This window comes from Macaca fascicularis, chromosome 5, assembly GCF_037993035.2.
Source record: "Macaca fascicularis isolate 582-1 chromosome 5, T2T-MFA8v1.1".
In the NCBI taxonomy this organism is placed as follows: Eukaryota; Metazoa; Chordata; class Mammalia; order Primates; family Cercopithecidae; genus Macaca; species Macaca fascicularis.
This window is the reverse complement of record NC_088379.1, coordinates 36,554,495-36,580,999: the sequence shown is the minus strand read 5'-3', so window position 1 is coordinate 36,580,999 and position 26,505 is coordinate 36,554,495. Positions and strand designations below refer to the sequence as shown.

The 26,505-nt window shown below is 40.6% G+C and overlaps 1 protein-coding gene across 1 annotated transcript in view; it reads right to left on the bottom strand.

The window, feature by feature from the left end:
• Window positions 1-25,869, bottom strand: part of NWD2 (NACHT and WD repeat domain containing 2) — a 204,151-nt gene extending 178,282 nt beyond the window's left edge. The window contains exon 1 of the mRNA XM_005554647.5: window positions 25,401-25,869. Within this exon, the coding sequence (XP_005554704.1) occupies window positions 25,401-25,551 (151 nt within the window). The 5' untranslated portion in view covers window positions 25,552-25,869. The remainder of the gene's footprint in view (window positions 1-25,400) is intronic.
• Window positions 25,870-26,505: the final 636 nt, after the last annotated feature.

The following is a 26,505-nucleotide window of genomic DNA, read 5'->3' as shown; positions in this document are numbered from 1 at the left end:
AAATAAGCACAAAAAGATGCCCAATTTCAGTACTCTTCAGAGAGAAGCAAATTAAAGCCTTGATGAGATACCACTTCATACTCACTAGAATAACAACATCAAAAAATATAAAATATCTGAATCCCACATATATTGCTGATGGGAGTGTAAAATGGCATAACTGGTTTCAGAAACTGACAGTTTATAAAATTAAACATGTAGCTACCCTTGGAGCTAGAAATTCCACTCCTAGGTATTTAATTAACAAGTGAAAAAATACAGAGATTCTCTAAAAATGTTCATAGCAGCTTAATTCATGAGAGCAAATACTGGAAACAACCTAAATGTCCATAAAAAAGATAACGAAGTAACAATGTGTGGTATGTTTATAAAACAGAACAGCACAGTACTCACCAATAAAAACAAACAAATTATGGATAAGAATGAACTACTGATACACACTATAATAAATCTTCAAAACCTTATGCTAAATGGCAGGACCCAATGTAAAAGGTATCTATGATTCCATTTCAATGAAGTTCTAAACCAAACAACTATCAGTGGTGAGGGAGATCAGGAGTGGTGCTTTTACAGGATGGAGAATGACAGGTGAAGAGCACATGGGTGGATCTCTGGCTTCATTAGGGTGTGGTTACATAAATGAACACATTGTCAAAACTCAAGTTGTACACTTAAGATGCATTTTATTGTATCTAAATCTTATCTCATAAAAAGATTGTAAGACATTTATTTTACTTTAATATTTTAGACATCAGTTTTGCATTGCTCCCTAATTAAAAGTACAACTAACCATTTAGCAGCATGAGAGGAGACAAGCATCTGGATGTCCCGAATCAATGGTGACCGGTGTCATTTTCCGTATGTTCCATTTTTATTTTAAAAACTTATTTGTGATCATAGCATGATTATGTGTTCTTTAACGTAAACAAAACAGGCTATCATATTTAAGTGCTACAAAACCAGTGAGATAAGCAATAGCAATAAAAATAAATCTCATAATGACAAAGGGATTTCTCAAGGACTAGGCTTAAAAATCACTGCTGTGGGAAATTCCCTCTAACTGACCTTACTTGGCTAAAGATGGACTTTGATCAATTACTGGAAATAAAGCCTGGGAATTTATTTCCATTTGTCAAATAACCTTTAGCAATATTTAAATAATTTCAGATGCCGCTGGGCTATGCAGGGTGTTTGGGAGAATCCTGACCCAGATACTCACTTGTCTCTTATGCTTGATTTAACACACCTGCCTCATAGCTTGTCCACCTGCCTCCAGTCCCATCCCATCAACTTATTATACATACAACTGCCAGAATAATTTTCTTAAAACACTGATTTCCTCACGCCAACAGCCTGCTTTTTTTTGTCTAATTATCACAAAATAGCTTTTTCAAGGCTCATAGCAATTACAAAATACATCACGAACGCCAATGAATGATCTTTCTACATAAAAGTACTATATTTCAATTTACATTTATAATTGTCTTATCAACATTCAAGGTATGTACTATGATACTGCATATTCACTAGATGCTTCCTGGCAAGGCTCTCTCCATGGTGCTCAGAATCCGTAGATGAATACAACAGAGTCCTGGTTCTTTCTTTATTAATTAACAATGAATTTGGGAAACAAGCTAAAGACATTAGACACAGAGAAGGAATAACGTAAAAGATCTATGATTAAAGGTTAATAGTTAAGCAGTAATTTCCCTAGAAGTTCATTCAGAATGGCTTCTAGGAGGAGGTAGATTTTGAACTAAAACATTAAAAGTTCACAGGTTTTGATGAGTAGTGGACAACGAGAATAACTCTCCAGGACAGAGAAGATACATGGGCTTCATTTGGGGGAATGTGTAAAAACAGGATACAAGGAAGAAATCAATGGGCTAGTAGGATGACCCTAAATTTGTAGGTAGGTTTCTGGCAAATCAGGCCCTTGAGTTCAGACTTTATCCCACAGGTGGTAAGAGTAGTTTGATGTTTCTGGGTTGAGAAGGAATGTATGAAGATTGTCTTCCAAATACAAATCTATTTTCTTTGTACAGAAGATTCCTATAGGAAGCAAGACAAGCCACAGGAGCAGGTAATGGTAGTACCAGCATGAGAAAAGTGGATGATGTATGAGGAATCAGTACTGGAGGTAGAACACCGTGGTTCCATAACACTGGGGTCAAATGGCTTTCACCGTTCTAATCATATACCTCTCAAATGTTCTATTTCTGTGTTTGTCCCCCTCATCAGACATGAAGTCCTTGGAGGCAGAGCCCACTTATTATTAATTGTTGTAATTGTATCAATTATTGTTTAATTATGTTGTAATTAATTCCTGGCATATAGTAAGTGCTCACATTTTATTTTGTCTTGAAGAACACATTAAGACCAAGAGGTACTTCAAAAAACACCAAAGCATTTCTATTATTTCAAATTTACAGGCCATAACTTTTGGTAGATCTACATAGCTTATGATTAGATGCATCCATGGGTGAGTTCCTCAATTCAAAGGCCATAGCTTTGTTATCAAAGATGTTACATTTGCTAAAGAGGCACATTTTAAGATGTAGGCATCCCTTCACGGTATGTACTAGGGTTCTTAGAAATTCTTAAAAGCTGTGGGCTCTGATGCGGTTGCTATGATCAGGGCTGGCCCTGTTTTCCTCTAATTCCTCCTCAGCACTCTCTTCCCTCATCGTTTTACCTCCCTCTTTGAAGCAGTAGCACCTTATTATGAGTCACAGGCCTTAATATGCATAAATAATCATAGTAAACCACCAATAAATAATTAAATGAATAAATGACAACGAATCATTGCAAGATATGGAAAAACTGCTATTGTGCAATAATTTTAAATGAGCATGAACATTATTTATTCCTGGCAGTACAGTCATAGAAGAGGTGCCAGCACCAAAAGATCATTTGTACTTAGACTACAGTTTTCTGTTTCTCCTTATTCCCTTTATGACCACATGAGTTTTGTAATACACTATTCTCTTTGCTATATGTCCTTTTCCTACCTAAATTCGACTCATCTTTCAAGTCCCAGTTTAAGCTGTAATATTTTCTCAAGTCATTAAACTCCATAGTGCACTTAATTTCTCTTAATTTTCAGCACTTATTTTAATTAACTTTGAGCTGCCTCGAGATATCTCTTGTGTTAAAGTATTATTTTCACCCCAATTCAACGTTTTTACTGTACATTTACTATGAGTATTGCATAGAGTAAGGTGCTGAGTGGGAGGGGGTGGTGTGAAAATGAGAAAGACATAATCACTTGCTTTAAGAACTCAGTATGTCAGCAAGAAAAACAGGACAAAATAAAAGTGGTATAATTAATGATATAAATTAGGAAAAACATAAACAAAATATAATGGGGTTTGAGAAGTCACACTAAGTTGGTAGTGACAGTAAATAATTCCTTCCTGTGAAAAGATTATTTTCCACATTTCCTATCTCTAGCTTCAATATATGACCATCTCACCACAGCGATTGGTCTAAGTGTTGGACATGTGACCTCAGCCGAGCCAATCAGAGTCCTTCTCTCAGAATTTTTTTCAAACTCTAGCTGAAGGAGACAGTCTCTTTCTTTCTGGCTAAAAGTTGTAAAACTGTAAGCTTGAAGTAACCTGTAGCTACATCAACTACGGCCAAAGTTAGAAGAGTTGATCTGACAGAACTTGGGTATGCATGCAGAGAGAAGTAAAAATAGTCCAGATCATGTTCAAGTTCCTGATCATAGCTGTTTCTAAGGCCAGATCCACCCCTGCTCTGTGTTTAAACAATTCAATTACCTGAGTTAACAGTGGCTCCAGATCTTGCTTAAATGTATTTGTTGGGCTTCTGTCACCTGCAACCAAAATCTCTAGACTAATTTGGGAAAATCAGAAATTTTAAATGGAGAACACAGCATTTGAGATTGGCCTTGAAGGAGGGGTAAGAATCTAAAAAGTGAAGAGGTTATAGAAGAACTCACCAACGAAGACAGAGGGTAGGGAAAGGGCAGGACGGTAGCCAGAAAGAATGAATTTAGACTTCCGGTAGGGAATGAAGCTAAAGAGGAAGACTGGAGTGTTCTTAAAGAATCTTGAAATTTAGCCTGCAAATATTTTTCTTTTTTTGTTTAAGGTTTCAATGTTGTGGTAAGCTAAATAATGGCCCCCTGACAGATGTGCACAGCCCATCTCTGGAAGCTGTGAATGTTATCTTATGGCAAAGGGGACTGACTTTGCAGATGGGATTAAGCTAAGGATCTTGAGATGGGGAGATTATTTTGGATTATCTGGGAGGATCCAATATCATCACAAGGGTCCTTACAAGAGGGAGGCATAAGGATCAGCATGAGAGGAGGAAATAAAACCACGAAAGCAGAATCAGAGAAGGAAATGTGGCAGTGGAAGCAGAGGTCACAGAGAGAGAGACAGATGGGAGGGATGTCACGCTACTGGCACTGAAGATAGAGGAAGGGGCCATTAGCCAAGAAATGCACGTAGAGTCTAGAAGATGCAAAAGGCAAGGAGACAGGTTCTCTTCTAGTACCTCCAGAGAGAATGCAGACTTGTCAATACCTTCAGTGAAACTGAATTCGGACTTCTGACCTCCAAGACTCAAGACAATAACTTTGTGCTAACTTGTTATAGAAGCAATAGAAAACGAATACAAATGGTTTTGTTCATTAATTTACTTTTTAACTTTCCAGATATCAATGTTAGTAACTATATTGTAAGCTCCTGAATGTCAATCCCATGTCTCATACTTCTGTGTGTCTTTACCCAGAGACTATGCAGTTAGATCCATTAAATCTTGTCTAATTGACTGCAGTAAATATTAGAAGTATATCATTTTATATCTGGATCTTGAGTTCCTTATTTTTTTCTTAAAGAATGATTCAGTATTACCATTCATATCACAAAGTGTTCCTTTATTTTCTTTCACCTCCCTCACTTTTTGGGGAGCTTTTTAAAATCAAGTCACAGTACAGGCTGGAGTTGAGCTTTAGATACATTTTTGATCTGATTTTACTATTGTTTCAATTTATGTCAATTTGCACACTACATGGCTGGGAGATTAGTTTCCTGGCTCATTCTACACTACAGATTCTGCAGTAAGCACCTCTAGCATACGCTAATAGTGTAAACGTTGTGGAAAAAAGTTATGCCAGAAGCAGACTCTACATTTTACTTTTTAACTTGTACATGTCATTTTTATTAGACAGTGGTATTATGTTGTGAAAATATTTAAAAAACACATATCCTTTATATAATCAGTTTTTTATACAACTAAAATGGGAAATTAAATTAAACTGTAACTCCATTAATAAAAAAGGGCTAGATTCTGTTTTGCTTCCGATTTTCTTACAGAATAAAGACTCATTTTTACATTTTACTTTTGAACTTTTGAAAATGTCTGGTTGTATGTTAAAAGCATTTGTTTTTCTTTGATTTTATGAAGCAGGGAATTTTATAGTGCTATTGCCTTAACAGCTTTCAAATACAGATTGAAATATCTGTTTGACATATGGACACAACCAGATATAAATACATCCAACCTCCTTGGGCAAAAAATCTCCAGAACACCCAGTTTACTGGCTGTACAACAAAATGACCTATTTAGGAAAAAGGTCAGCTGGTTATGAAAAAATTAAAAAGATGAGCAAAACAACTTCAGGAGGGAGGTAGAGAAACATCATTTTACTTACAGGAGAGAAATTACCAAAATCACACATCCACCAAACGGAAAGTAAGCTCTTCTGAAATGTTAGGGATATATGAGTTTTATTCCAGCTATTTAACCTACTCAAATTCTTCTTCCTATTATGTCAGAAAGGACTGATTAAAAAGAAAACCACCCATTACATCTGAAATCAGCCAGGCACTAAATTAAACTGACAGTTATCTGTTCAAACTGGGATTGGATAGACAGACTGAAGGATTCTGGGTCCAAAAATCTCCTTTGATTGAATGGGTTGGTCAGTCCAATCTGAAATGAAAGCAGCAGCTACTAACTACCTTGTTGTGCCTCTCAAAAATCTCTATCCTAACAGGCATCAGATACTATCCTAGTGCTCTCTTTAATTACCATCTTATTTAAGAGATGACCAGAAAGTATTATTTAATCTCATTGTTTACAGGCATTGAATAAATGGTCTGAAATAAAGGCAATAGTCAACTGCTTCCAATGACCATCTAAAATTCTATTCCTAAAGTATCATTTCATTTCTTTTTTTAAAAAAATAACTCAGGGCCAGTTCTAGTCTATTAGTAACTCTTGTATTTAAATAATTTCTGTTAAAATTTATAAGGACTGAATATTCTCCTCCTCTCCCTCTTCTCTTTCTGGCACATGCTCACTTTACTAAATAATTCTACTTCTACTCTAAACCATCATAACAACAATTAGCATTAATCTGCCTGGTATGTGCCAGGCACAGTGCTAAATGCCTTCAATACATTATATCACTAGCTCTCATAAAACCTTAAAAGTCTAACACTATTATAAGCCCCATTTCAAAGATGAGGAAACCAAGGCTTAAAGAGGTTAAGGAGGAAGTCGCCCTGCTACAAAGTGGCAGAGCCCTAATACCCCACCTAGCACTTTCTGATCCAGAGTCAAAACCCAAACAATCCTTGCTACTGTTGACATACTGAAAGCTTGTATAACCCATGTTCCCTCAGTCGCCAAGCCAGACTGAGCAAGGGAAAGTGATGGACAGTTCTGGTCATGCATTAATGTTCCTGGAATGAATAAAAAATAGTCAGTATGATTCTTGATCATCTTGGGAACCTGCTATGAAAATGCAGCTTATGTGTCTTCCTTGTGAGCCATTACACTTTCCTGCTGCAACTACAGGTTCTAACAACATAAAATGCCCTGGGATCTCAGCGTCTGTGAAAGCTGGACCGTGCAGCTCCTGTTGTCCCTGGTGGGGGTAATATCACAGCTGCTGCTAAGCTGCAAAATGCTACAGGTGACATTCACCTAGGACTCTGCTGAGGCTATAGCTACCTTGAGACAGATACAGTAGGACTCGTGGTCCTGGCTCCATGAACTTTATGAAGGGCTCCCAAATGGTTGTTGCCTTCATTTCCCCTCTCAAATAATTTTTAGTAGGTTTTCTAGGAGCTTTGGTTGGAGGATGTCGCAGTGAATCCACCTGGGGCTATATCAAGAAGCACCCTGTGCCATCATGTTCTAGCATCCAGAGACCAAGTTGGACTCTACCTCTGCAACCTCAGAGAGAATTTTCTGTCTTCTCCGGCCACATATGAACAGAAAACCTTTCCCTCTTATTATGAATCTTATTCTCAAGGGTTGGACCACTTTGCCACGTGCTCCTCTATAGATCCAATACAACGTCTCTCATCCATTTCCATTTTATTTCCAAGATACCTGGGTAGTTGAGAAGATCAGCTTAGGTTCCACACTTCACTACCTCCCAGAACACTGAGTGAATTGCTGAGTTTCTGGAGTGGGTGGGGAAACCCAGATCAAATATAACACAGCTATTAGAAAACGTACATCCCAGTGAATGCCATCTTACTTTTTTTCCCAAGAATATTGGCCAGTCATCAGGGAAATGCAAATCAAAACTACAAGGCGATATCACCTCACCACTCTTAGGATGGCTATTATCAAAAAGACAAAAGGTAGTGTTGGTGAAAGTACGGAGAAAACAGAAGCTGTATACTGTTGGTGGGAATGTACATTGACCCAGTCACTATGGAATCTTCTCGTAGAATCATTTTTTAAAATGAATTGAATCAATGAGTGAATGTGTTCCTTAAATGAATAGTGAAAATCCTTATCCTTTGTGGGTAAAGTTGGCTTCTATGAATTACAATGAGACAACATGCAGGCTCCATATGATCCAGCTTCCACGAGTTCCCTAATCTTATTTCTTACCATAGCTGATGCTCCATAGGCACACACAGGTACAGTTTCCTGGATGTTTGTAGATGGCATCTATTCCGGTTGGCTGGTTGGCTGGTGTCTGCCACACAGGGGCATTAAATTTTTTTTTGAAAATTACCCTTGTCTCCATCTACTTTCCAGTACAAATGACCTTGCTCTTCCTTGAACACCCCAGTCGTGCTCTGCCACAGGCCCTTTGCACTTGATGCTTCATTGGGTAGAAATGTTTGTCCTCCATATATCTGGTTGGTTCCCCCCTTTACTGTTACTATTTCTGTTCAAACAATATCTCATCAGGCAGACCTTTTATGACCACCCATTAACTGGGAGAGAGAAACTGCCCATTATACTTTCTCTTTACCTTGCTTTGTTTTTCTTCACAGTAGTTATCACCACCTTCCACAAACTTTACAAATATTTTAATTGATTTTGTATATTTACTTTATGGTCCCCCCATCAGAATGTGAGCTCCACGAAAGTAGGGGCTACGTGTATGTTTCTTTGATAATGTAATTATTTAAATATAGTTACTTAACATAGTTAAATTCTACATCTTCAGGGTTTAGAACAGTGTCTTGCATGCAGAAGTCCCTCAGTAAACACTTGTATGATTCTTGCGAATTTCATGGAAAATGGGTGTCTGTGAAGTAAGAAGGCATGCCTACTTTTGTGGCTTACAACTTACTTGTGATAGCAATTCTTCAAAAGCACTTTTTAAAATGTTTATTATAAATACGGCCTCCTCAGATGTCAACCTTGACAGACAGTTGGAAATAAACATTCTGGTTTAACATAAACAAACAGAATATAAATGTTTCCTAACTGTATCATCATGTTACACGTCCTTCCCTCTTCTATTGAGTGGGCAACAAAGATACCGCCAGCAGATAAGCCTTTGTTTAATGCATGCCAGCTGGTTGAGCCATGCCTGACGTGTCCTTCTTCACTAGCTGAGTCCTCAGCATCTCCTAGATAAGGAGAAAATGGAGCTACTAATTATAATGGTGATTGGTTCTAGTTAATGTTTAATGAAAACTCATTGTGCCAAGCATGTGTTAAACACTCTACAAGCTTTGCCCTCAGATGAATCCTAAGATATTTCGAATTTTAAAAATAAGGAAATTGATGATTGGATAAATTAAGTAACTTGTTTAAGGTCACTGAGTCAGAAAATGGCACACAGCAAGGTCTCAAACCCACTGCTTCCAACTCTACAGTTTGAATTTTCAAACTCTACTGTTCAGAAGTCCCTGTATCATGTGTTATACGTGCATACGTAATGGATTCTATTACACAATTCAGGATGAAGATCAGATCCCTTCTATCCAAGGGTTCACACTCTGCCTGCCTTATCCCAAATTCAATGATTTAAAAAAATCAATCTAATAGTCTTATTTGTAGGCCTAAGGAAGATGTCTTTTATACCTATTTTACCCTACTCATACCTTCCAGTTTGAATAAGGAACAGTTGGGAAGGTGTTTCTAAATCCTGGAAATATTCCTCACAAACTTGGTTGTACTCCTTGTTATACTATCCACATTCAAATAATAAATAGTTTACATGTATTAATACATTGTAGTTTCAAAACTGCTTTCCCCTCCATTATCATGATAAACTATTACAGGAAGGACAGCTGGTATTATTACTATTTTTCAGGCAATGGAGTAGATGCACTCACAAAGTTAGGAAGAAAGAGCAAGATCCCACATTTTCCCTCCATAAAATAAACCGCCCAAATAACACTGTTGGGGAGTTTCAGAGAAATGGAATAATGTAATACTGCAGCTTTCAAAGAGGCCCCGGAGAACCTGTTTGTCAACCACCTCATTCTGCAGAGGAGAAAAATGAGAGTTCCAGAGAGAATGCCCATGGTCGCAGAGCTACTGTATAAACCAGAAGTAGAAGCCAAGATGTTTCAGTCCATTTCATGCCCTCTTCCCCTCATGGTGTCTTAAGGACAAGCATGTCACACCTCATGCACCCATGACATTATTCGAAAACAAGAACGCTCTCTAGTGAAAATGCTCCAATTACTCCCTTCTAAATGGCTGTGACACAAGCCTGATGGTACATGATTTAAATGGAACACAAAATGAAACTGCCCATAAAAATAATGTTATAGAGAGTGGCAAGGTTCCTAACTTGTCCCCAAAGTCATAATGCAGCCAAACCATAGTACAAACACTATTTGATTTCTCACTGTTCCTGCAAGAAAGGCATGGGAATTTAAAACTTCACTGCTGTTCTCTAGTTTCATGGAAATCTCATCTCTCTTCTTCCCTCAGTGGCTCCTTCCCTGGAGGGTAGGAAGACATCCATCTCTTCCCACTCTCTACCTTTTCTCCTGGCACTATGGTAGAACTTGGGGAGCGACACCCATGGATTGCGGCTGTTTGGGAGCTCTGGCCTCCAGGGGTGGGAACTGTAGGGCTGCATCTCTATAACCATCCCTGTGGGGATCCTGCTGTCCTCTAGGTGAGGCCCTGTCAAACTGGGGTAAAGTAATAGGGTAGCCTCAGGCATAAAGTGTTTGGTATATTGACAGATGGTTACATCTACTGGCAGCAACAGGGACAGGGACATGAGAGGGATAAGATCTGTGACCTAGGGTGGGCCCTGCTGTACCCGGCCCTGCAGGAATTTCCAGGACTCAGGTCAGGAGGAAGACACTTCATGCCATGACCTCCTCTTCACTGTCTCTTAGCTATTTAAAAACTCAACAAGTACTGGCCGGGCGCGGTGGCTCACTCCTGTAATTCTACCACTTTGGGAGGCCGAGGCGGGTGGATCACGAGGTCAGGAGATCAAGACTATCCTGGCTAACACAGTGAAACCACGTCTCCACTAAAAATACAAAAAAAAAATAAATAAATAAATTAGCCAGGTGTGGTGGCGGGCACCTGTAGTCCCAGCTATTTGAGAGGCTGAGGCAGGAGACTGGCATGAACCTGGGAGGCAGAGCTTGCAGTGAGCCGAGATCGCGGAACTGCACTCCAGCCTGGGCGACAGAGCAAGACTCCGTCTCAAAAAAAAAAAAAAAAAAAAAAAAAAAAAAGAGATTCAAAGACACAGTGACAACTGTCCATTTTTATGCTGAGATTCTATGAAGACTAAAAAACCATGTACAAATATGGTTGGACAAAAAGCGTATGACCTAATGGGAACAGACTAAGTGGGGAAACCCAGCATGGTCTGTCTGTTCAGATGCTTCTTGGCCTCTAAGTACAGCATTCCTTCCTCCGAGATATGGGGTGGGACGCTTTCTGGACTTTCTTCATTAGTAGGCCTGAGGAAGATGTCTTTTATGCCTATTTTACCCTACTTATATCTTCCAGTTTGAATAAAGAACAGTTGGGAAAAAAAAAAACCTCAGCAAGTATTTATTGAGCACCTATTTTGTATGCTAAATGCTAATTATACCATACCACAATATTGGCTTAGAAGGCAGTTTAAGTCTCACATGTTTGGAAAAGTTTTAAGCAAAGAGCAATGCTTTGCTTTTATATAGGGTTCACTGTATGTTTACTACAGCAGAATTTAATCTGCAGAACTGCATGAGATACAAAACATAGAGTTGCATTTCTTTTCAACAGATAGGAAAACCGAGACTCGGGGTTCTAGAACCTGCTCCAGGTTACACAGCTCATAAACACTAGGCGGTGCATAATCTAGATTCTGGTGCTGTGATTCTAACATGCTCTGGTATCAAATGAAACTCATGTCCTTGAAATCTGTACTGCTATCCACCTTACAGGTGCAGGTGCTGGCAGAGAAGAAATTTACATACACATTTTGAGGTCCATGGAGCGTTAAGAGTACACCCCTTGTGCTTACCCACCCACTGGAGCAGCCTCTACAGCATGGGTCTGCCTTGATCCTACTTGTGATATTAGGAAAAGTGAAATTCATGTTTTCCCTCGACACAGTTAAGACTAATTTTCCAAAAGAAAAAAGGTGAGGGAAAACAAAACAATTATACAATAAGCATAAAGGACAAAGAATGAGTTTCTAATATTTTAAAAATCTCAGCAAAAGAACCAAAGCATTTAGCTGAGCCCTATATTGCCTCTTCTTCAGATAAGCACACTGGCTGCATTCAGGAAAGCAGGCTCCTTGCCTCTCTCCACCTGCAGACGCCCAGACTGTCTCACTGTCCTGGAGAGGCTGGACTGTCTCAGTTTCTAGCCCTTTTCAAATTCCAACCTTAATCACAAAACCCATTTCTGTTTCAAAACTCCTGGATGCCTGGGCCTTCTCCCTCCTTCCATTTTACTCTGAGATCTGCAAGCTTGAACTAACAAATAAATGATTAACACTTTCTAGATTCAAGTCATCATCCACCTATGGCCAGTCCCATTCACTGACTCACTCAAAAGACCCATCTCTAGCAACCACCTCCATCTCCAAACATCTGCACCTCTAGGAGCACAAATGCTCTTTAGTTGCTATAATGTGAACTTTCAATAACCATTACAAGAACACAATAAGAATGATCAACTTACAGTGAAAGTTGGTTGGGTCATTCAACAATAGTAACTACTTGGAATTAAATCGTCTTTCAATCATGCGTGAGATTTGTACCAAAATCCTGGCTAGAGAATAGTGACTGCTCATTTTTATCCAGCGTGGTCTTTCCCACATAAATGTGGGTACCACAGGCTTTTTGGAACCATGAGCAAAACTATGCAAATCTGAACTTAAGCAAACTATGCATTACAGTCTAAAAGATTAAAAGGACCAGAAAAATGATATATGAACCTTTATGTCAGTTTAAAGCAACATTAAAGGAATTTTTTGAAAGAAATTATAATTTTTTAGAATAAGAATTTAGCACATCTAACTTTAAATGGTGAAAGTGCAAACCTTTTATTCTTTGAATGTCATTTTATTGAACTCTGCTGGCTACCTGTGGTTTCAAAAGAGTTGTCCTTTCTGGTAGGTAGCTTTTTGAAAAATCAGCTAGTTTCTGCTCTATTATTTAGAGATGTAACTTATTAACTTAGTATGTTATAGTTTGGGCTGAATTCATGTTTATGTAATTAAATCATTTTAAAAATCTGGTGTTTTAATGTAGTCCCTTCTAGCTAAAAGCATATATGATCATATAGGTGGCATGATTTGAGAATAATGACCCATTTTGTGCTATAGTTTTTTTTTAAGAAGGAAGTTATTCAAGGAATTCTCATTTCCATAAAACTGTGATAACTCTATATTCTAGAGCTTTTAACAAACTCTGACCTATAATTTTTAAGTCCTTAGTATCTTTCAGGCATTGTTTTAGATGCCTCAGTGTAGTATTTCATTTCTTTCTCACCACTGCCTTGTGACGTAGGTGTTATTGCTCCAATTTTTCAGTTGAGAAATGAGTCTAAGAAGACTAAATATCTTATCCAAGTCTGGGAAAATCTTGGGATTCAAACCTGAATCTAACCTTCAAATTATTCATTCTTAGGACACATTATAATGTTTGTTTTCTTTTATTAATTTATTTATTGCTACATAACAAACCCAAATCAGTGGCTTAAAACAGCAGTCATTCCTTTTTACCCTTGTACCTGCACCTTGGGCAGGTTCAGGTGGGAAGGCTGACCACACGGCCACAGTCAATGGGGGAAGCTCAACCGGGGTGAAGATCTGCCTCCCAGATGGCTCATTCTCCTTGTTGGCCAGGTGGTACTGGCTGTGGCCTCCTTTCCACAGGGGTCCTTCCATGGGTCAGTGAGGGTCTAAAAATCAGTGTTTCAAAAGACAGAAATTGGAAGTGGCCAATCTCTGAATGCCTGGGCCACAAATCTGGTACAGTGACACCTCTCCTATATTCTATTGGCCAAATCACAACCCAGATTCAAGGGAAGAAGTCACAGACCCCATCTCTTAATAAGAGAGTCCCAAATTTCAAGGGCCACATTGCAAAACCCTAAATTTCCAGCATGGCAGCGATTTCACTAAATTGTGAAACCTCCCAATTTGTGAATACTCTTATCCTTTTTTGGGTAAAACCTCCAAATGGTAGCTTCTTAGAGGAGAGAAAGATCTTTGGATCTTTCTTTTTCCTACATATTCTTATTGTTACTGAAATTGCTTCTGTAAATAGATTTAGACTTCTGAATTTTAAAACAAAAGGGCTCATAAAGGAATTTGTTATTTTCAAGTCTTCTTTTCAGTGTTCATAGCAGATTCTCTTTTTTGTAAAGCACTTGATAACTTTGGTTAACTCCTTCCTTATCACACGGTGACTTCAGTAGTTTCTGAATTCCATTTTAATTAGAGTCTTCTAGAATATCATTAACTGAGTGAGATCTTTTCTGAAGCTACTCTTCTTTGCTTAGCAACAAACTCATATGCAGGTTCCACCTCATGTAAGTAGATTTTTCAGTCTATTTAACAGTTTCAACACATTCTTCTCCCTTTAGAAAGCTGTGATTTTACCAGTTCTGTCATCTGGGAATTTCTCGCCAGTTATTTCTTGGGCAAAATTTTCTTATTTTCCTCTGACTTGTCTTCTCTGCTTTGCCCAAATAAAACAAAACAAAAGCTTTCTCTTGGTTGTTTACACTGCTCCATTCCTCTACCCCCAGTGTCCACAGTCACACAGACACTGCACACATAAGGATACAGACCAGTCCTCATTCCACAGCAGACAGTACTAATCACTGCTCTTTTCCACTGAGCCTGAATATGGTCCCCAGCTTTCTCTCTAAAATATTCCAAGCACTGCTACTGATTCAGAAATTAGACTTACCTGACTTCCAGGATATGTCCTATTCTGTCGGGAACATTTCTTTTCCAACTATGATAATTAAGTATTTCTCATCTTTCAAATATTGTTCAAAATCCCTTATTCTAACTGAATAACCCTTCCTGGCTTCTGCATCCATCCTCTGACATACCTGGAACCACAGCTCGTGCCACCTGTAGTGGGGGCTGGTCCCAATCTGTGGGCTCAGTAGTAACCTTAACCAGGAAATGTTTAGTATTATTTCTGTCCCAACTCTCTGGGACTCAGGGTCATATTACTCAGGCTGCAGTTCTGGCCTTGGGTTCTAATCCCAACAGCAGATTTGTACATTGTCCCAGGACCTCAGTCCTCCCTTATGATTAGGGGCTGGATCCTATTGTTTTTGCCAGACACTCTCTGCTGCCTTATTCTCCTTCACAAGTCCCCACTTCAGAAAGGGAACTTTGTGCCCAAGACATTCAGACTCTGTACCTGCCAAAACTCCTTCAATTTTTATCTAAATAAACCTTACTCTTCTGACACTCAGATAAATTAAATACATTTCAGGCCAGGCTTTGCTCACTCACTGGGTAACCCTTCAGATTCTATTAGGCTCCTTGGTATCAAATGCTTTCCCTTTCAAAAACCATGCTCTCCCTTGGATCTGGACTCACTCTTCTTATACATGGCAGGACCAGTTCCCCAATGGCCACCCCTCCACAGTAGACGGGTGATTTTTAGGTCTGATCCTTCTCAGTCTTTCCCTTTTGGCTAAATTTGAACAGCTCATGCCATACTGGGATATCAGATACAACCTGATTCCAATTATTCCAATCAGCCTTTGTATGTAAACATCCCTTTCACAACTGCAGTGTCTGTAATTTTTATAGTTGTTTGTCCTGCCTCTTAGATGTGTGAGCCTGAAGAATAAAGACAGCAGCACATACTGTTATTTTTACTCCCTTTCTAACATTCCACACCAACCAATTAGGTGTTTGCTAGTGCACAATGGGTATCTAATAAATACTGCAGTTGATGCTAAGAATAAAACCTGAAGGAGACATTCTGCAGCAAGAAACTCTTTGAATGACACTGTATGTAATAGATCAGATTAAATATTATGAAGGATACGCTTTCAATTTTGCGGTTTCATCTGAGTGAAATTCTGTAATACTCTAGGAATAAGACACCTGACATCTGTGCTCTGCTCTTTGTTTTGAGCATGCCATTTCACAGTCTTTGAAATATTTTGGATTGAAAATGAGATTTCAAGGAAGTATTTCATTAGAAGGGGGGTATTATTCTCTTTGAATTGCATCCAAGCTGCAGTTTTTCATCTTTTTTATTAACTTTCTATCACATAACTCTCTTTTCTAATTATACATTAGCCAACACACTTCAATGTGCTGAATGAATCCTGTTTAGTTTCAACAAAAATAGAAATGGAAGCTAAAGCTTTGAAGAAGTGATGCAAGCCACTGCTACAAGTTTCACATTTATTTAAATAACATGACCATTACAAGCAAAACTTAAAAAAAATTGAGTTGAACTTTAAGCTACCCAGTTTATTAGCTGCTTTATGTTTATAAACAGATTATCTTTAATGCCTGAATGCTGGTATTACAGATCTTCTGCAGCTGTTTTGGATAGGAATTCATCAATGCTTAGAGCTCAAAGTTGGTCGCTTTTTGACATTTTCCTACTGTATCAGTGAAATACATATTGCCAGAGATTTCCCAACAAAATGGAACTTTTAGTATTTCAACAAATGTTGATATGCCCAGCCTGATTTTTTTTAAACTTTTAAGTTCAAGATACAAGTGCAGGTTTGTTATACAGGTAAACATGTGTCATGGGGGGTTTGTTGTACAGATTATTTCATTATCCAGCTATTAAGCATACTACCCACTAGTTATTTTTCCTGATCTTCTTCCTCCTCCCAGCCTCCACCCTCCGAAAGGCCCCAGTGTGTGTTGTTGCCCTCTATGTGTCCACGTGTTCCAATCATTTAGCTCCTACTTATAAGTGAGAACATGCGGTATTTGGTTTTCTGTTGCTGTGTTAGTTTGCTAAGGATGGATTAAGAAAAGAAGAACCTTAGGCTTACTTTATCAAACCTAATTACTTCCTGTTACTCTGTAGAATCATCATTTGCCACTTTAAAAGGTGCTTGTGTGTTTTTACTTTTTTAATTTGCCAATTATCTATTGCTGCATATCAATCTACTTCAAAACTTAGTGGCTTTAAACAACTTATTTATAGAGAAATATGTGACTTTTCCCCAGGCCATGCTAAGAACTTACCTTACAAATGTATTCTGGTACTGAGTATCTGAAACATGTGTACAGATACGTGTATATCGTTCCTGCTATTATCTTTAGTAGCTTGTACCTCACTGTCTTCTTTTTATGAGATAATGGGCTGTGATGTAATGAGGACCCCCTGGACTCTCTTTACCTCATTTAACCTTCCCAGACTGGAAAGCAAGGGAAGAAGAAACCAGGCAATTTCTGCCCACCTGCTCACTCCTACCCCTTGGGACCTGACCTGTTCCAGGGAGCATGGCTTCACTCTCTCCTCCAGGCTCCTTGTTTTCTGGAGCAGGCCACAGGATGGAAGGTCTCTGGAGGCCCACCACCTCCAATGAGTGGCCAGAAGAATATCTAATTCTGCTATTTAGTATTAGGATGCATGAAGGCATTCTCCATTATCTTTATCAGGAAAAATGGTGATACTTTGATCTTCTATCTGCAAACTCTTTTTATCAGAAACTGATTTTCAGTTAGTTCAGAACTTGAGAGGGGAAGAAGGGTGCTATTTACTGAGTTATTCTCAGTCTTCAATAACACATAGTAATAATGACAACAATTATTAAAACTTGTTGAAGACTTACTGTCATACTTGCAATGACACTGGATTATGCTCTTGTTGTCTCACATAATCTAATTATAACAAAGGGAGGTCAAAGAAACTGCAAAATAAAAGGGGGGTTGTGGTAATTTTTAAAGTCAGCTACTATTTATTCCTCCCTTCCCCATATGCACACATCTCTTCTCACATTAATAAATGGGGTCTAATTCTCCCCACCTTGAATCTAGACTAGCCCGATAACTTGCACTGATGACAGAACGCAGCAAAATAAACATTCTGGGACTTCCAAGCCCAGGCCTTAAGAGGACAAACAGCTTCCACTTCCTTTCTCTGAGGAAGCCAATCCCCTATAACGACTCTTGGGCTGGACTCTTGAAAGATGAGAGAAAAGCTGGAGACGGAGAGAAGACCCTCATGGAGAAGAACTGGGTTGCCAGACATGTAAATGAAGCCTACTGGGACCTTCCAGCCCGGCCAAGTCTAGGCTTAGCTGAAAGCAGCTGAATGACTGACTCAATTCAATACCCCGTGGAACAGAAGAACCACCCAGCCAAGCCTTGCCCAAAATACCAACCACAGAATTGTGAGACAGAAATCATTGTTGTTTTAAGCCACTCAGGTTTTTGGTAGGTAGATACATAGCAATAGATAACTGAAAGAGAAATAAAATAGAAACCTTTACACACTGTTTTGAATAGCAAATGGTATGATTGCTCTGATATACACTGCTTACAGAAGAATTTTAAAAGATCTATAAGCTGATTTTTTAAACTGCAAAATCATATGTATAGTTTACCTTTATAGTCCAAGTCATCCTTTCTTCCAAACCTCATTTTAAATAAGCCACCTTCAAGGGCAAACAATATCACCTCAAGACATCAGTTTCACTTCTATTCAAAATGATAAAAGCTTTCTGCTGAATGATAAAGACTATTTCTTTCTATTCCCTGTGGAGATCTCATCATTACTCTGCCTCATATTTGATTATCATGCAGAATAGTTTCCATGCCTGGCTCTATTCATTATGTGGGAAGCCATACTAACCCCTCATTCTGACCCCCTCCACACCCTGAGTTGGTTTACATAACCCTCCTTGGTGCTCCTTTAATGATCTGTTCATATCATTAGCATAGTGCTTGTCACATATATATAATTTATGGAAATACCATAAGAGCAGAGACCTAGTCTGTTTTGTTCACTTTTCTGTATACTAAGCACCATAACAGCACTCCATATAGAGTAGTTGCTTCATGAATATGTACTGCTTGAGTGAGTGAATGTTTCTGCTTCCCCCTGGCTAGATACTACCTCTTGGTGTTGATTATTCATTATCTCTTCCTTCCATTATCTATCTCCTTAGTACTGCAGGGGCTAAAAACCTGAAGTTTCTAGACTTGCTTGTTGCCAGGGTCCAAACTCAATTCTGGTTCTACCAAAGGGATGTATCTGCATAAGATCTGGAGGACAAAGTTCCTTCACCAGCAGTCATAGTGGCTAACATGCAGGTTTCAACAAACGTGTTTCTGCAGAGGCTGAGCAGCTACCCAGTACTCAGGGGCAGCTGTGATACTGGCAATGGCTTCTGCAGTTTCCTACCCTCTGGGTGGTGGCTTTGACAATGTGAACTAAATACCCAGTGGTGCCCCTGACTTTTGCTCCTCCAACCCCTATAATGATTTTTGGAAGCACCTAATTCCATGAAAGATCTGGGGTAGTTTGTATTTTACTACAGCCATGTGCCACATAATGACATTCCAGTCAAGAATAAACCACTTATGTAACAGTGATCCCATAAGATTATAATACTGTATTTTTACAGTACCTTTATTATGTTTATTTATTGAGATGGAGTCTCTGTCACCTAGGCTGGAGTGCAGTGTTATGATCTCAGCTCACTGCTGCCTCTGCCCCCCAGGCTCAAGCATTTCTCCTGCCTCAGCCTCCCAAGTAGCTGGGATTACAGGCGCCCACCACCACACTCAGCTAATTTTTATATTTTTAGTAGAGACAGGGTTTCACCATGCTGGCCAGGCTGGTCTCAAATTCCTGACCTCAAGTGATCCGCCCATCTTGGCCTCCCAAAGTGCTGGGATTACAGGCTTGAGTCACTGCATCCAGCCAACAGTACCTTTACTATGTTTAGGTATGTCTAGATACACAAATACCCTTCTGTTACAATTGCCTATTCAGTATTCAGTACAATAACATGCTATACAGGTTTGTAGGCTAGGAGCAGAAGGCTTTACCATATGGCCTACGTGTATAGTAAACGGTATCATCTAGGTTTGTGTGAGTACACTCTACGATGTTCATACAATGACAAAATTGACTAATGACACATTTCCCGGAATATATCCCTGTCATTAAGCAATGCATAACTGTACTGAGTTCTAATTTATATGCCTCTATGGACTGCATTCCTTGAGGGCAGGACATATTTATATTTGCTTAAACACACCTGCACAGTGTCTGGATCATGGTAGAATGTAATAAAGATAATAATAAAATAGCAAACATTTATTTAATATTTACTACATGCCCAGCACTGTCCTAAGTGCTTTACATCTATTAGCTTATGTAATCTACTCCATAACTCTGTGAGACAGGGGATATCATTGACTTCTTCTACAAACTGTGAAATTGAAAACAAGGAAGTTAAGCAACTTGCTCAAGAAATCACAGCATTACATAGTGGATTGAGGATTTAAATGCAAGAAACCTGGCTCCCAAGTCTAGCTATATATATTTTATCCAATAATTTCTCCACTTGAATAATGTCTGCTTCAGGACTTAGAAGATACAACCGCTAACATTTTAGAACTCATTTACTATAAGTGTCCTATGTGCATTTATCATAATATAGCAACTCAGTATATTCCCCTTGACAACTTAGTTTTTAAAGATGTTCTTGTATCAAAATGGCTGTGTATATGTGTGTGTACGTACATATACACACATATATGCTTTTTACAGTATTTTTTTTTCCACTACTCATAATGACAATAAAAAGGGAGCCACAGAAATAATCAGGATAGTAGGAAAAGTAAGAAGAATAATGGTAAAGAATACTGATAGGTTTCACGTGAATTTCTCAATGCAGATATTTCTGCCTTTTGGGTGGGGAGGCAAGTTCAAACAATTGATCACTAGTTGTAGCAAATGAACCCATGTACACACATAAAGGGAAAACATCTTTCTTGCTGTTACTTCCACTGTAATGGAGAACAAACTTTCCTATGGAGACTCCAAAGGCATGAAGAGTCTGGGAAGATGCAAAGCCATAGCAGACAAAAGAAAATCAAGTGGTAATGGTATGAACACCTGATCAACACTGTGGACAAGAGTTCACAACTCTCAGTAATGACCAGCACAGAAATCTGAGTGGACAGAAAAATGCATTAAGTGTTCTAATATCTTTTTCTCCACTTCAGATATCTTTTTGCATGCAAAAGGTAATGCACTAGTGTAGGATGCTGTCAATTACTCCTTAGGGGAGGAGAAGTATCTTAATCTGATGGCTGCAGGTGGAAGGAAAATCTGACCACGATAGCCCAGCCTCTTCTTCCTCTCTCATAAAATTGCCATTCTCCTCTACTTCTCCACGTGTTAAGGTTTAAAGGGATCTACTCTGTCCACGAGCCAGGGAGAGTGGCCTGTGCTCTGCCCACTGCTAACAGTGACTGGGGGTGAAGCCTGTCTAATTCTTGGGTTCAATATTGGGAAAGTCCCTTGCCCAGAGTTAAAACCATATTCTCCAATAAAAGTCCATATCTTTTACCCGCAATTCCAAAAATCTTCAAAGCTTTGAAAATAAAAGATTTCCTCCAATCCATCTGGTAGCAAAACCTGAAGTGACCTGAGTCCTTGATGGCCAAACCTGACCTTCGCTGACAGGAAGCTACTTATAATCTGCATCACTCCACTTGGAGCTTTGCTATCTGATACAAAAGCCACATGAGTCTACTTAAATTTAAATCCATTAAAATTATATAAAATGAAAAATTCATATTCTTAGTCATACTAGCCACATTTCAAATGCTCAGTAGCCCTATGTGGCTAGTGCTACCATATCAGAGAGACATTTCCAGCATCACAGAAAGTTCTGTATAACACTGGCTTAGACTGAACTCATGTTTCCTTATATACCTATTCATATCCGACATGGGTTGTTACCCCAGGCCCCACATATTAGACAGTATATAAGTATTTTTCCTCAAAATCTGAAAAAAGAGATTCCAAAATCATATCCGGCCCAGATGATCACAGATAATGGATTGTGGACCTGCATCATTTTCATCAGTAATAAAAGTGATATTTTGGTTTTCCTTCTGTGTTAAGACTGTACCTTCCTATAAATTGATAAAGAATGAAGACAGAGAAGAGGAGGACCTTTACACTCTAATAACAGGAATCTGGCAGGTTCCTCTCATCTCCATATGCATGGGCTATTTAGGCTAATCACAGTAAAGGATTTTATGTGGGTTTTAAAATCATCTTTCCAAGGAGCTATAAGTGCTGTTCTGGCAGAAGTACAGTAGCTAAATGACTAGAAAACTTCCAAGGATTGATGAAGATGTCACAGATGGAATTTCTATGTTGGGTGGGAGGTGGAACTAGATGAAGTCCAAGGCCCATCCATTTAAGAAAATCTGGGATAATGCTATCACCTCCCCCACATGGGTCCTTCTCCAGCATCTTCCACATGGTGGGGACTAGTCAGAGGCAGATACACTTCTGGACAAGAATGTGTCAATTGGAGTCCAGCACATTCTGAAATTTCCTTGAATGCCTGGGGCTACCTCTTGGTGGGAGCAAAGTGGGTCAGCATAGCCATGTTCCCTGCCAGCTGTTCATACTCTTTAAGTCTGACAGTCAGAAGATGCTGGACAGTGCTTATCCCCCCTATCTGGATTGTCTTGTCCATGTGGTGTGAGATATTTCACAGAGATCTGTCAAGAGCCTAGGCTGGATAAAATAATATCAAGAGAAGTGTTTTCAGGGTCCTCTAGGCTCTACTCTGTTTCGCTCTGCTATATTAATTCAGGCAAGTGGTATAATTTGATACAGCCTCAGTAATCTCATCTGTAGAACAGATGGAGCACCCCTGGTCCACTACCCTACCCTCAGAGGGTTGTTTGAGGATAGAAATCAAAATTAATACATTGAATGAACTAATACATGGGAAAGTAATTTTTTCATTCTAAAGAAATTCTATGGCCGGGTGCAGAGGTTCATGCCTGTATAATTCCAGCACTTTAGGAGGCTGAGGCAGGTGGATCACCTGAGGTCAGGAGTTCGAGACCAGCCTGGCCAATATGACAAAACCCTGTTGCTACTAAAAGTACAAAATTAGCCAGTCGTGGTGGTGGGCACCTGTAATCCCAGCTACTAGAGGCTGAGGTAGGAGAATAGCTTGAACCCAGTAGGTGGAGGTTGCAGTGAGCTGAGATTGCGCCACTGCACTCCAGCCTGGGTGACAAGAGCGAGACTTTGTCTCAAAAAAAAAAAAGTTCTATTCATTCTATTATCTATTCCATTCTATTATCTTCGTTACTGATGGGGAAATTCCATGCAAGCCTTGTACAGCATTACCTATTAAAACAATACTCCAAGCAAAATCCTTGCTGGGTTCTGAGTATTGCTTTGAGTTCAACACAAAGCAGCTTTTATTTAGAACATAAATTGGATTTCCGCTTGTAAAGGAAAGCATGAGATAATGTTCTCTGTCTTAATTTGACAGTAGAGAGGCTCTTCAGTATTGGCCAAGAATCTAATATTGGATCGTACCAAAACACAAGCATTTGCTTTCTAAATTGTATCCATAAAGATCACACGGTCAAGTGCTGCCTCTGACAGAGCATTTACCAAGATTTTAAGGCTTCACATTCAGATCATTAAAAATGCCCATCTGTCTTTTTTATTTAATATGCCATCAGCTCTCCAATTTGGATAAAATCTGAGATCCTGCCCCTATTGAAACTTCCCAGGTAAGCTTCACGTTTGTTTTGTTTGTTAAGATCCTTGTGGAAGCTGTCCAGTTCAAACCTTAGCCAAGGGGCATGACTGGCTCCTCCCTCCTGTTCGCTTTCCTAGGGTTAATCTATGCTAAATCTTTTATTTCAAGAAACTAGGGAATTTGAAGAATAATATGGACAGGCTTAAAAAATGACATTAACCTTGAGTACTAACTCAATATTAAGCTGATAGTATAAATTCAGTATCGTTTTATCTTAGAAATTGCAAATCTAGAGAGCAAGAAAAAATTACACATATTAACAGAATTTTTATTGTATTTTAGAAGCAGCATGTTTAAAGGAAAAGAGTGATTTAGCTAGCTTCACGTCAGCAGCAGATTGAAACACATTTCATATGAGTTTATTTTAAAGCTCAGAACTAAAAATGTCTAACATTGAAACATTTTCTACCAAAATTCTCTCACTTAAAAATGTTCTAGCAATATTTTAAGAAGTAATCCTGAACACTTAAGTTGCAAATTTCCTTAAATAGGCTGAATATCTCCATTTCTTTTTCCCTTTAAATCCAGGTTTAGGTACAAACACTAGAAGACATCTCGGAGATAGAATGATTTTTTTGAGTGTACTGTATCATCCTAAAAGCCTCCTTAAGTTCTTTGAAAGTGAGCTGTAAACTGATAAAAGGACAGTCGTGCCGTCTCCCCAAAGCATATCGTTTTTCTAATACGAATTAGTGCATGTTATCTTTTTGATTCTCTCCCCAACTCCTTCTCATAATGTAAGCTTTACCTCAGAATTCTGCTAGTGCTATTTTTTTTTTCCGAAACGGTAATTTTCTAGGAAGTTACTTTTGTGGGTCTTCTCCGAAAGCTTTTCCAAGAAACCAGAACCTTGGGTTTTCAAATGAGAATTATATCCAACGATCATTTGAATGTGGACGTTTCTCTTTGACTCCTCGACCCAAAGTCTTGTTAGAGTGCAGAAAATGATAATTCTCAAACCTCTCACCTCTGTCAGTCTCCTATAGACTCATAGCCAAACATTTTTTTTTTTCCTAGAAAAGAGTAATTCCTGCAGTTTTATCCAGCCCCAGTACAAATACATCCTTCCTTCCCCAAACCCCCACTTACTGGAAATGAAATCTAACGTTGAGGACTAAGGATTGGAAGGTAGTGATGAGCCAGGCTTTGACTGCCCAGCGTTCAACCTCTGTGGTTGTGAATGCAACAAGAAATCAACAAGTTTTCATGGAGTGCCTACCAGGTGCCTTAAGCAGGAACATGACTGAGTAGGCCAGGTTCTAGATACAGAAGACCAAGCCCTGTGACCCAACGGAGAAGATGAGCTCATCCTGCGTGCTCCACCGCGAAGCCTGTTCCGGGACCCACAGAGCGTGTCCCCCTGGACCTCCGGTTCACAAAAGTCTGATTGGCCTCTGCAAAGGGCACCATCGCACCTGCAGGAGGAGAGTCTCAAGGAACTCACCTCGCCTCAGCTGGAAAAAGTGGCCACGGAGGGAGCCCCGCACTCAGGAACCCGCCTCAGGGAGGAGAGCTACTGTTTGCGTTTGCGGTCATCTCGGAGAAGAAACCGCTTAAAAAAGGGCGGGGGAAAGGAGGTGGTGGCGGCGGCGGCAGCAGAATGGTGCTTCCAGGAGGGCCGGCTAATGCCTTGCATGTTTCTCGGATTGACCCAGGGGAATAACCCTGGGTGGAGAATGGGTGTCCTAATAGAAGTGAGCAGGCAAAACCGACCAGCGAGGGGAGAAGAAAAGTGATTCAAATTAAATTCCCACGCGCTCAGGGCGGCCACGGCTTTAGCTGGAGAAAGGGAGTGCAGGGCGCACCGGGCTGGAGGGCGGACACACACACTCCCGCTTCCGCAGCGCGGACGGACAGAAGGACGGACGGGCAAACCCGAGCGAGAGACGTACCTTCAGGGTTGGCGCTGATGAAGACCCGGACGCTGCGGCCGGCCGGCACGAGGTGAGAGGGCAGGGCTGTGAGGTTACCAGAGAAAGCTGCCCGCCGGAGCGCAGAGTCTCGGGGACAGGGCAGCTTGGTGCCCGCGCCTGCCGGCCACATCGCCCTCTGGGAGGAAAAGCCACTGCCGCCGCCGCCACCTCCTGCTCCTCGGGTTCCTGCCCGCGGCTCCGCGGAACTGCCGGGTCGATCTCTGCAGGCGGCGCGGCTCAGAGTCGCTCCGAGCCCGAAGCGCCACTGGGGAGCTCAGTGGCGCACAGCACCCGCCGGCGACGAGCTGCCATACGGACCCTCGGGCCCCTGTCGCAGAGGTCTCTTGCCCCTCTGGGCCTCCGCCTTTGCCTGCTGCCAGGGCTCAGAGCAGCAGCCAGCTGGAGCGGGAGGTCAGCGTGGCTGCGGCTACGCGCGCAGCGCCAGTTTGCGCCGGGAAGCGCCGGCGGCCATCTCCCCGCCCGCGCCCACCGTGGGAGGAGGGGGCCGCCAGGCGGCAGGGACAGTGCGAGCGAGGAGAGCAGATGAAACTTTATGTACGAGAAGGCGTCCCGACTTTATCCGAGTCCGCCTCTCTCGGGCACAGAAATAACCTGCGGCTTAGAGGACGGTCGGGGCTTGGGCGCGGGGGCCTCGGGAGTGCGCAGGGGTCTCCCAGGCTCCTCTGTGGACAGCCGAGGGCTCCTGGCTGCCTCCGTGTTGGAGGACAAGAAATCAATTAGCCTGAGATTTCTACTGCGCCCCCTCCAACTCTCCTAAAGGTCACACGAGCCCTGAGAATTTTCGGGAATCCACACTCGCGGGCGTCTGCGGTCTCTGCCCAAGTGCAGGGAATCCAGTCTCAAAGTTCGACGCACGCAACCCCAAGCCAGGCCCAGAGAGTTTGAAGCATCAAGTCTCCAGATTGTCTCTGGCGTCCTGGAGGGAGGGTCGCTTCATCCCTATCTCTCCTGGCGCAGGTGGCAGCGTCCTGCCGCTCCGCTTGCTCCCCACGCGCGTCTGAGCGGGGGTTTTTATAGCCAAGCTGCGCAGTTCACGTGCTCCACGCCGCGTGGTCCCGGAACC